The sequence below is a fragment of the Amblyraja radiata genome, chromosome 6 (assembly GCF_010909765.2).
Source record: "Amblyraja radiata isolate CabotCenter1 chromosome 6, sAmbRad1.1.pri, whole genome shotgun sequence".
Taxonomy (NCBI): Eukaryota; Metazoa; Chordata; class Chondrichthyes; order Rajiformes; family Rajidae; genus Amblyraja; species Amblyraja radiata.
Genome location: NC_045961.1, coordinates 32,858,222 through 32,870,567, shown reverse-complemented (window position 1 = coordinate 32,870,567; position 12,346 = coordinate 32,858,222). Strand labels below are relative to the sequence as shown.

Below are 12,346 nucleotides of genomic sequence, written 5' to 3'. Positions count from 1 at the left end.
ATTTCACGGACAGAGTGCAGAAAATCCTCAAGGGCGAAGGTGAACATCCGGAAGTGGTAGTGCATGTCGGCACAAACGATGTTGGAAAGAAGGGGATGAATATTCTGCAGCGTGACTTTAGAGAGCTCGCAAAAATGCTGAAAAGCAGGACCTCCAGGGTTGTTATCTCCGGTTTGCTTCCAGTTCCTCGTGCTGGCGAGAGCAGGAACAGGGAGATACGGGACCTGAACGTGTGGCTGAGGAACTGGGGCACGGGGCAGGGATTTAGATTCTTAGATCACTGGGATCTGTTTTGGGGTAAGGGGGAACTGTACAAAAGGGACGGATTGCATCTTAACAGGTGTGGGACCAGCATTCTGGCAGGCAGGTTTGCCACTGCTACACGGGTGGTTTTAAACTGAATAAGGGGGGTGGGGTGTCGAATGGGCTAGTGGAGGATGGAGTTAAAGGGAAAGGGTTTCTTAAATGTGTGAGCGTAGAGACAGAGGGGTGTAAAATGAGGGTAGAAGCAATAGGTAGCAAGGTGAAAAGTAAAAGTGGCAGGCCGGAAAATCCAGGGCAAAAATCAAAAAGGGCCACTTTTCAACAAAATTGTATAAGGGGTAAGAGTGTTGTAAAAACAAGCCTGAAGGCTTTGTGTCTCAATGCAAGGAGCATTCGTAATAAGGTGGATGAGTTGAATGTGCAGATAGCTATTAATGACTATGATATAGTTGGGATCACGGAGACATGGCTCCAGGGTGACCAAGGCTGGGAGCTGAACATCCAGGGATATTCAATATTCAGGAGGGATAGAGAGAAAGGAAAAGGAGGTGGGGTAGCGTTGCTTATTAGAGAGGAGATTAACGCAATGGAAAGGAAGGACATTAGTTTGCAGGATGTGGAATCGGTATGGGTAGAGCTGCGAAACACTAAGGGGCAGAAAACGCTGGTGGGTGTTGTGTACAGGCCACCTAACAGTAGTAGTGAAGTTGGAGATGGTATCAAACAGGAAATTAGAAATGCGTGCGACAAAGGCAAAACCGTTATAATGGGTGACTTCAATCTACATATAGATTGGGTGAATCAAATTGGCAGGGGTGCTGAGGAAGAGGATTTTTTGGAATGTATGCGGGATAGTTATCTAAATCAACATGTAGAGGAACCAACGAGAGAGCAGGCTATTTTAGACTGGGTATTGAGTAATGAGGAAGGGTTAGTTAGCAGTCTTGTAGTACGTGCCCCCTTGGGCAAGAGTGACCATAATATGGTTGAGTTCTTCATTAGGATGGAGAGTGACATTGTTAATTCAGAAACAATGGTTCTGAACTTAAAGAAAGGTAACTTTGAGGGTATGAGACGTGAATTGGCCAAGATAGGCTGGCAATTCATTCTAAAAGGGTTGACGGTGGATATGCAATGGAAGACATTTAAAGACTGCATGGATGAACTACAAAAATTGTTCATCCCAGTTTGGCAAAAGAATAAATCAGGGAAGGTAGTGCATCCGTGGATAACAAGGGAAATCAGGGATAGTATCAAAGCGAAGGATGATGCGTACAAATTAGCCAGAAAAAGCAGACTGGGAGAAATTCAGAGACCAGCAGAGGAGGACAAAGGGCTTAATTAGGAAAGGAAAAATAGATTATGAAAGAAAACTGGCAGGGAACATAAAAACTGACTGCAAAAGTTTTTATAGATATGTGAAAAGAAAGAGATTAGTTAAAACAAATGTAGGTCCCTTGCAGTCAGAAACAGGTGAGTTGATCATGGGGAACAAGAATATGGCGGACCAATTGAATAACTACTTTGGTTCCGTCTTCACTAAGGAAGACATAAATAATCTGCCGGAAATAGCAGGGGACTGCGGGTCAAAGGAGTTGGAGGAATTGAGTGAAATCCAGGTTAGCCGGGAAGTGGTGTTGGGTAAATTAAATGGATTAAAGGCCGATAAATCCCCAGGGCCAGATAGGCTGCATCCCAGAGTACTTAAGGAAGTAGCTCCAGAAATAGTGGATGCATTAGTAATAATCTTTCAAAACTCTTTAGATTCTGGAGTAGTTCCTGAGGATTGGCGGGTAGCAAACGTAACCCCACTTTTTAAGAAGGGAGGGAGAGAGAAAACGGGGAATTACAGACCAGTTAGTCTAACATCGGTAGTGAGGAAACTGCTAGAATCAGTTATTAAAGATAGGATAGCTGCACATTTGGAAAGTGGTGAAATCATTGGACAAAGTCAGCATGGATTTACAAAAGGTAAATCATGTCTGACGAATCTTATAGAATTTTTCGAGGATGTAACTAGTAGCGTGGATAGGGGAGAACCAGTGGATGTGGTGTATCTGGACTTCCAGAAGGCTTTCGACAAGGTCCCACATAAGAGATTAGTTTACAAACTTAAAGCACACGGCATTGGGGGTTCAGTATTGATGTGGATAGAGAACTGGCTGGCAAACAGGAAGCAAAGAGTAGGAGTAAACGGGTCCTTTTCACAATGGCAGGCAGTGACTAGTGGGGTACCGCAAGGCTCAGTGCTGGGACCCCAGCTATTTACAATATATATTAATGATCTGGATGAGGGAATTGAAGGCAATATCTCCAAGTTTGCGGATGACACTAAGCTGGGGGGCAGTGTTAGCTGTGAGGAGGATGCTAGGAGACTGCAAGGTGACTTGGATAGGCTGGGTGAGTGGGCAAATGTTTGGCAGATGCAGTATAATGTGGATAAATGTGAGGTTATCCATTTTGGTGGCAAAAACAGGAAAGCAGACTATTATCTAAATGGTGGCCGACTAGGAAAAGGGGAGATGCAGCGAGACCTGGGTGTCATGGTACACCAGTCATTGAAAGTGGGCATGCAGGTGAAGCAGGCAGTGAAGAAAGCGAATGGTATGTTAGCTTTCATAGCAAAAGGATTTGAGTATAGGAGCAGGGAGGTTCTACTGCAGTTGTACAGGGTCTTGGTGAGACCACACCTGGAGTATTGCGTACAGTTTTGGTCTCCAAATCTGAGGAAGGACATTATTGCCATAGAGGGAGTGCAGAGAAGGTTCACCAGACTGATTCCTGGGATGTCAGGACTGTCTTATGAAGAAAGACTGGATAGACTTGGTTTATACTCTCTAGAATTTAGGAGATTGAGAGGGGATCTTATAGAAACTTACAAAATTCTTAAGGGGTTGGACAGGCTAGATGCAGGAAGATTGCTCCCGATGTTGGGGAAGTCCAGGACAAGGGGTCACAGCTTAAGGATAAGGGGGAAATCCTTTAAAACCGAGATGAGAAGACCTTTTTTCACACAGAGAGTGGTGAATCTCTGGAACTCCCTGCCACAGAGGGTAGTCGAGGCCAGTTCATTGGCTATATTTAAGAGGGAGTTAGATGTGGCCCTTGTGGCTAAGGGGATCAGAGGGTATGGAGAGAAGGCAGGTATGGGATACTGAGTTGGATGATCAGCCATGATCATATTGAATGGCGGTGCAGGCTCGAAGGGCCGAATGGCCTACTCCTGCACCTAATTTCTATGTTTCTATGTTTCTATGTTTCTATGTTTCTATGTTACTGTCATGATTCAATTGCTGAGGACCTGGATGCCAAGCTGCAAGAAGTTCACTAACCTCACATTAATGGTCAATGTAAGTGAATGTACCTTCAAATGCCGTGCCATTAGCCTCTAATGTTAATAAATGATCATCAACACCAACCAAAATCCCTATTAAATTAAATATTTACCTGAAATTCATACCTTCCATAATTTTAACGGAGCTATTACTGCTGCTAGTCCCATACTCACATCACACTTTGTGCAAACTGATCCCGAGTTGCATCATCCACATATATATTCAACCTTGTTTTGAATTGGCTTGAATTGGGTTCCCACTATCTTGTAGATTAAGTGGCACATAAACAGGGCTGTAAACTGAAGTGGTACAGCCACATTCACCTGACTGACCCCGGCAAACAGATGATGGAGATTTTCATTAGGATGACCACTGCAGGGGCCTAGACTTACTAACTGCAGACTGTGAGAGTGTAGATCGCTTATTTTTTATATGAGACTTCCAGGCCCAGAGCTGCTTCATGTTCAGCTTCCAAGACCACCTGAAGATATCTCCAATGAAAGTCAGCAGTTTATATACAAACATTCTATGCTCCAAAGATAGACACAAAATACTGGAGTAACTCAACAGGACAGGCAGCATCTCTGGAGGTACACAAAAATGCTGGAGAAACTCAGCGGGTGCAGCAGCATCCATGGAGCGAAGGAGATAGGCAAAGTTTCGGGCTGAAACCCTTCTTCAGACTGATAGGGGGAGGCGGGGAGAAGAAAGGAAAAAGGAGGAGGAGGAACCCGAGGGCTGAGGGTGGTAGGAAGGGGAGGAGACAGCAAGGGTTAACGGAATTGTAAGAATTCAATGCTCATGCCACCAGGATGCAGACTACCCAAGCGGAATATGAGGTGTTGTTCCTCCAATTTCCGGTGTTGCTCACTCTGGCCGTGGAGGAGGCCCAGGACAGAGAGGTCGGATACGGAATGGGAGGGGGAGTTGAAGTGCTGAGCCATTGGGAGATCAGGTTGATTAGTGCGGACCGAGCGGAGGTGTTCGGCGAAACGATCGCCAAGCCTACGCTTGGTCTCACCGATATAAATCAGCTGACATCTAGAGCAGCGGATGCAATAGATGAGGTTGGAGGAGGTGCAGGTGAACCTCTGTCGCACCTGGAACGACTGCTTGGGTCCTTGAATGGAGGGGGTGCAGGTGAACCTCTGTCGCACCTGTGTACCTTCGATTTTCCAGCATCTGCAGTTCCTTCATTAACACAGCATCTCTGGAGAGCAGGAATAGGTGACTTTTTGGGTCGAGACACTTCTTCAGACTGAACAATAGGCGACGTTTCGTGTCGAGACCCTTTTTCAGACCCTTCAGTCTGAAGAAGGGTCTCGACCCGAAACGTCGCCAAGTCCTTCTCTCCATAGATGCTGCCTCACCCGCTGAGTTTCTCCAGCATTTTTTGTCTACCTAAGCCAACATTCTTGGATAGTTACAATTCTGTGAATTAAATATATTAAGAACCTTTGCTCGAATACTTTGAACTACAAAAACCAATAAAGTTAGGACTCAGCAGTAGCAAATTAATTTCTAAATCAGTGAGGCTTTTCTGGGTGAGTGGGACCCAATATTACTTTCAGTTTGATTGATGTTGCCAATTATAGAATAATATAGAATATTATTGACCTAAGGCATCAGAAAGTGAAGGAATACAATTCATAATTCTGCTTGTTTCAGAAATGTTAAATTTTGCTTGAAGTGCGATAATGTATTATACATTAGCCTTTGTAAGCCCCAGAGCATATTTTCTTAGATAGTTGGACGATCTTTGTTAAATAGAATTTAGATCACTATCCATGAAGGAAAAAAATTACCATACTGTACATTAGAGCAGTATTCCCAGATCTGTTAATGAATGGCTGAGTGACTACAAATTCATAGTGCCACGCTTGTGGGGAGAATACAAAATGGGATTAATGTCAGATTAGTGTGAATGGGTGGTTAATGGTCAGTGTAGACTATGTGACAAAGGGCCTAGTTCTAGATTTGTCGATTATTTACAAGAGTAGAAAGGAAAAACTACCTGAATTCATTAACATACTTTTTGACCAGGTGAACGATTTGGTCATGCTTTCACGTAAAATAATTTGCATAGAAGTGAAGATAAGATCTCCCATCAATGGCTATCACCACGCTTTATAATCATTTGTGATCAATTTGCGATTGAAACAAGGCATTGCCCAGCAGCATAAACATGCACAGGATTGCCAAGAAATCAACTAAATTGACTGATGCCCTCTTGCCTCATTTTTAATTGCCTTCAGTTTAGTTCAGTTCAGAGATACAGTGCGGAAACATGACCTTTGGCTGACCGAGTCCGTGCCGACCAGCGATCTCCACACACTAACACTATCTTACACGCACTAGGGACAAATTACAATTATACCAAGCCAATTAACCTACAAACCTTTACGTCTTTGGAGTGGTTGGTTGCTGTTTCAAGAGTCAATCATCAAGTGTCATGAGTCAAGAGTGTTTAGCTGTAATATGCACTGGGAATAGAACAATGAAATTCTTACTGTAGCTTAATAGGCAAATTAACGTAAAACAATATATAAATCCAACAATTCAAGTTTGTCTCCTCATAGCTAATACCCTGAAGTCCAGAAAATGGGATGAAAATTGATCCTTTGCAATGCAAAATTAAATATTATGTGCAATGCACATGAGGAATAAGCCCACTCACCTTTATTTCAGCTTTTGCACATGGGTCACTGCAGACTGATCGGACAACAAGTTCTTTATTGACCCAAATTCTAGAGTCATCCATTTTCAGTTCCCCGTTTTCCCAGCTTCCGATGTTCATATAGTCAAAATGGTCTTTCCTCAGCTTTTTAAAATTCATGATTTCATACCTAAATGCAAGAAAATAATGTTAGACAATCACTCAAGATCCTAAAAATATGAAAGAAAATGAAGGTGAATGAATATAAGTTTTGGATGGTACTTGAGCTGAAAGTACTGCAGGATGAACTTCAAAAAATACATTGATATTGTGGACAAGGCAGGCAAAATTGCAGATAAATTATATTCACTTTTTATTAATTGTAACAAATTATACAGGTGACCAGGTATATTAATTTCTGTGGGTGGGCAGGAGAGGGGCAAGTAAACAGCTTGAACACTTTTTGCATTTCTTAAAGAATTTTATACCTGCTATTTATAACATCATCTTCTTACAAAAGAGGAGCAATAACAGAAACTGCATTAAACATGGTGAGGATAGAGGCATTTAATAATAACAGATACAAAACTGAGAAAGGATAGGAAAAGAGAAAAGGCTTGGTGGACTGGTTGTGCTAGTTTGAAAACAGAGGATATCTTTGAAGGATTACAGACGGAATTCATTTTGTTAGAAAGACAAGAAAGGCCTCGAGAGTGGGAATCCGGGAAGCAAAACTGGAGAGAAATGTCAGAAATGTTTATATGGTATAAAGTGGCAATTTTGTTGGCTTCTAGTTACCCAAATGTTGACCTGGATAATGCTGGTCAAAAGAAGTAGGAAGTAGAGGTAGAAGTAGTAGAGGCAGGATTGGGAGGGGGTGGGGAAGACAACATTTCTGCATGTGTCCAGGAAAGTGTATTGAATGGTACATTCACAGTTTAACTATGAAGGAGATATTGTTGGATCTGGTATTGGAGAATGAAGCAGGTTAAATGGATTAAATGCCTGATGGAGGACACTTGATTATTTTAGTTTAATTTAGAGATAGTGTGGAAATAGGCCCTCCGTGTTCTGTGCCTGCACTGGCCAGTAATCACCCATACACAAGTTCTATCCTACACACTAGGGACAATTAACTACAAACCAATATGACTTTTGGAATGTGGGAAGAAACCGATGCTCTCAGTGAAAACCCACTCAGTCACAGGGAGAATGTACAAACTCCATACGAACAGCACCACTGGTCAAGTTTGGACCTGGGTCTCTGCTGCTGTAAGGCAGCAACTCCATCGCTGGCCACTGTACCGCCCTATGTGTAAAACTAATTATTTGGGTTAGGTTAGCATTGGAGAAGGCAAGGAACAATCTAATATAAAACCACTAGATTGGAACAGTGTTAATTTGAATGGGATGAGAAAGGATCTAGAGTAAAATGGAACCAAAGATTAACAGGAAGAATAAGGCAACATAACAATGGGTGATCTTTTCAGAGGAAATACCTCAGTACAGACTAAGTGCACTATCCATTAATGCCAGGGCCTTGAGAGAGGTTAAGAATTTGATAAAAGAAAAGAAAGGGAGTCTGATGCATTTCAGGTGAATTTTTTGAGTAAGAACTAGACTAAATACTCTGTTGTGAAGGAACCTGTACAACACTAATCCTCTCACAGCAACAGAACACCACGGATCACCTCCTGCACTACCCAAAGACTTGATTTTCAAATTGTGTTTTTGTATTGTCTTGATTTTTGTACACTTTTGCTTTTCACTCTCTTGTGTTATTCATTAGTAGTTTATGTACAATTTATATTTTTGTGTGTTGTTTGAACCGATGTACCTGTGATGCTCTTGAAAGCAAGACTTTCATTGGATCTGTACCTCACCGTACATGGTCATGTGACAAAAAACACAACTTGACATGAATTGACGAGGAAATGAAGAGCAAATTAATTAAGAGCCATGGTGGCAGAATGGTCAAATTGCTGGTCTAACAGCGGAGCATTGCACCAATGGGGAAATTTAAATTCAAGAAATTAAATAAACATACTCCTGGTGACAATAACCATGAAATTACTGAAGTGTTGAAAAATCCCATTTGTTTAAAAAGAGGAAATATGCTGTCCTGACCAGCCTGGTGTTTGTGTCCAACAAGGTGTTTGTGTCCAACAGGTCCAACAAGGTGTTTGTGTCCAACAGGTCCAACAAGGTGGTTGACACAAGTGCCTCGTATCTGGGGGGCAATTTGGTTGGAAATATCTTCTCGCATTGACACCAGTGTCAAATAAATTAAATGGTAAACAGAGAAGATTTATGAAGGAATGCAGTAGATGTTGTCTGCATGGATGCTAAGGAAACTTTTGATAGTGCACCACATAAAAAGTCCAGTTAACAAAACTGAGACCCATGGAATAAGAGGGTTGGAGTCAGCTTGTATAAATAATTATCTCAAGCATGGAAAAGGTGAGTCATTGCTTTCAGGTGGATGGTAGAGTTACATTACTGCTATTTTCTACATATTTCATTTAATTTACAAACACAAAGTAAAATGTTAATGTTTGCTCAAAATGTCAAAACACGAGGATACTAATCTGCTGCTGCAAAAAGATAGACCAACAGAATGGATGGACCAGGGGCAGGTGGAATTTAATGCACAGAAGTGTGAGGTGATGCACTTTAAATGAAAGTATATGGATAAACCATAGAGATATAATGTACAATTCTCACGAGTAATCAGGAAAAGAGGGTCTTGGGGACATTCATGTGCATGGATCTTTGAAAGTGATTGGACATTTTGAGAGAGTATTTAGTAGAGAATACGGGATCTTTTGCTTCATATTGGGTACCTAGACAAAGAGGTTGTATTGATCTTTTATAAAGCTCTGGGTATGCCTTTTCTGCAGTATTGAAGAAGGGTCCCAACCTGAAATATGTGTTGGAAGAAGAGTCCGACAAAAATGTCACCTATTCATTCGCTCCACAAATGCTGCCTCACCCGCTGAATTACTCCAGCACTTTGAGCTTTGCTCATGATTCCAGCATCTACCATTCCTTGCACCTTTAGAGCATTGTAACAGATTTGATCATCACATACAAGGTAGGATTAAAAGGTCCATGAGGTGCAGAAGAAAATTCTCAGAATGATTCCAGTGGTGAATGATTTTGGCTACATGGTTAGGTTGGAGAAGCCAAAGTTGTTCCTCGTGGAGCAAAGGAAATTGAGGGGAGATACAATGAAAATATACAAGACTATGGCAGGTTTAGATAAGGTAGGTAAAAAACCCAATCCATTCCAAAGAGATAGTAACACAAGGACCAATGTCAGGTTCAAGGCTTTGGGCAAGAGAAATAGGGTAAAATGAGGAATAAATATTTTACGTAGTGATAGTTTGGATAACATCCAATGAATAAATTCAACGGGTCTACCAAAAATATTTACTTAGCATTTAAACACCAAATAAATCCACTTGCTTTAGTAATCAATATCTTTAAACTATTTTTCACACCACATTTTAATGTACACTTCAGCTTTTGAGAGTTAGGAGACTATAGAAATAATGAAAATAGGCAGGGATTCAATAATGATGCCTTAAACAAAACCTGTACCAAACAGAAAAACTGAAGATAATGAGGGAATAAACTAAGAATTACAAAAGTCTATGAAATTAAGGTGGTACATGATGACTAATGCGATGGTTTATGCCAATGTTATGCAGTTTGTCTATATTTTTCTCTTATCCAGGCTGGCATATATCAATCTTTATTCAATTTGATAAATGATAGTACGATCCTTGAGCACCAACAATCTCCAACAATCGCAAATAATCCATATGAATGGAAAGCTTTTGCAGTTAGATAATAACATACCTTCCTGGTGAATCTCCATTCTCATCAAAAGAGATGATATCTCCAGATGCCCCAGTAAAATTGATCTTCATGAGGAATTCCAGTAGTATTCTCCCATCAACTGGCTTCATTGCCTCGCATAGCCCATTAACTCCTGGACACAGGCTTTGCTGCATGTTGTGTAGTGCATGGGCCATGGAATAAATTGCATTTATCACAAATCCCATCTTGGTGTCTTGAACATATTGTTCCTGTAATGATTCTCTTCCTGGTGTCAAAAAGAATACAAAAAGATTGATTTTACATATTGGACTTACAACTAATTCATCATGAAATCGCAGATCACCGTAAAGTTATATAATTACATTTCGAGCATAAAAGCAACAGGAGCTTAAATAAGATCCCTTTGGATGTTATCTATTCTCATGTTATCATTAGATCAGAGTCATGTGTTCCAACTGTTATTGTATTCCCAAGAGACACATAATCACTATATACACTCCGCTGACATATTTCTTTAGGGAACTGATTATGATCTCCTCTCCTTCAATATTGTCTTAATTAAGACTTCACAAATGCTTTGCATCATGATAAATTAGTATTTCAGTTTGCAATGCCACTGTTGTATTACATGCCCTTTTTGAATTCTTTTACACACTTGTCTCTGTGTTGGAACCACTCAAAAGGCTTGTCCAGGCCCGGGAGCCGTTACAGAGGGAGGAGCGACCTTCGTGTGGTGAGTTAAAAAACCCATCGCGGCTTGTCTCAACAGAGGCCCAGGAGCCGTTACAGAGGGAGGAGCGACCTTCATGTGGTGAGTTAAAAAACCCATCGCGGGGCTTGTTTCAACACAGAGCCCGGGAGCCGTTACAGAGGGAGGAGCGACCTTCGTGTGGTGAGTTAAAAAAACCATCGCGGGGCTTGTCTCAACAGAGGCCCAGGAGCCGTTACAGAGGGAGGAGCGACCAAAATCTGCAATGTTCCATTCGCAGATCACACTTCAAATTAAGGGGGCTGGTGGAAGCCTCTGATTGGTCGAACGGAATAGAGGAAGCAGCCGTTACAGGACTAGAGGAAGCAGCTGATTGGCTTGTATCCCGGGTAAGGCTTTATTGTATTCGGTTAAGGGGGAGAATGAGGGCCAGGGCAGTTTACTGTTCTGGATGTCAGATGTGGGAGGTCATGGAGGCTGAGTGCTCTCCAGACGTCCACATCTGCGCCAGGTGCGTCGAGATGGGGCTCCTAAGGGACCGTGTTAGGAACCTGGAACAGCAACTCGATGACCTCTGTCTGCTCAGGGAGAGCGAGGAGGTCATAGATAGGAGTTACAGGGAGGTGGTCACTCCAAGACCACGGGTGACAGAAAACTGGGTCACAGTTAGGGAGGGCAACGGGCAGAGGCAGGGACTGGTGAGTACCCCGGTGGCTGTACACCTTGAAAATAAGTACTCATGTTTGAGTAAGGGTGGGGGAGACAGCCTACCTGGGGGCAGCGACAGCGGCCGGGCCTCTGGCATAAAGACCGGTCCTGTTGCTCAGAAGGGTAAGGAAAAGAAGAGGAGGGCAATTGTAATAGGGGACTCTATAGTCAGGGGGTCGGATAGGCGATTCGGTGGACGCAGACAAGAGACCCGGATGGTAGTTTGCCTCCCTGGTGCCAGGGTCAGGGATGTGTCTGAACGGGTCCAAGAAATCCTGAAATGGGAGGGAGAGGAGCCTGAAGTTGCGGTACATATAGGTACCAACGACATAGGTAAAAAAAGAGAAGAGGTCCTGAAAGAAGAATTTAGGGAGTTAGGTAGAGAGTTAAGGAGAAGGACTGCAAAGGTAACAATCTCAGGATTACTGCCTGTGCCACACGTCAGTGAGAGTAGGAATGGAGCGAGGTGGAGGATAAATGAGTGGATGAGGGACTGGTGCAGTGGGTATGGATTCAAGTTTCTGGATCATTGGGACCTCTTTTGGGGAAGGTGCGACCAGTACAGAAAGGACGGGTTGCACTTGAACTCGAGGGGGACCAATATCCTGGCGGGGAGATTTGCAAAGGCTACTTGGGAGACTTTAAACTAGTATGGTTGGGGGGAGGGACTCAAATTGGGAAAGCTAGCAGTCAGTGTGTGAGGCAGGAGGCAGAGAATGGTAGCACTCTGACCCAAAATGTAGGGGAGAGAGAAGAAAAAGACAATAAACGGAGAATAATAGAGGGTGGGTTTCTTAAATGTGTATATTTTAATGCTAGGAGCATTGT

General features: G+C 42.5%; 1 protein-coding gene across 1 annotated transcript in view; it reads right to left on the bottom strand.

Annotated features, from left to right (window-relative positions):
* grm5 (glutamate metabotropic receptor 5) overlaps nucleotides 1-12,346 on the bottom strand; it is a 178,400-nt gene that overhangs the window by 145,041 nt on the left and 21,013 nt on the right. The window contains exons 3-4 of the mRNA XM_033023426.1: nucleotides 10,120-10,366; nucleotides 6,277-6,445 (exon numbers count right to left, since the gene is read on the bottom strand). Coding sequence (XP_032879317.1) covers nucleotides 6,277-6,445; nucleotides 10,120-10,366 — 416 coding nt within the window. The remainder of the gene's footprint in view (nucleotides 1-6,276; nucleotides 6,446-10,119; nucleotides 10,367-12,346) is intronic.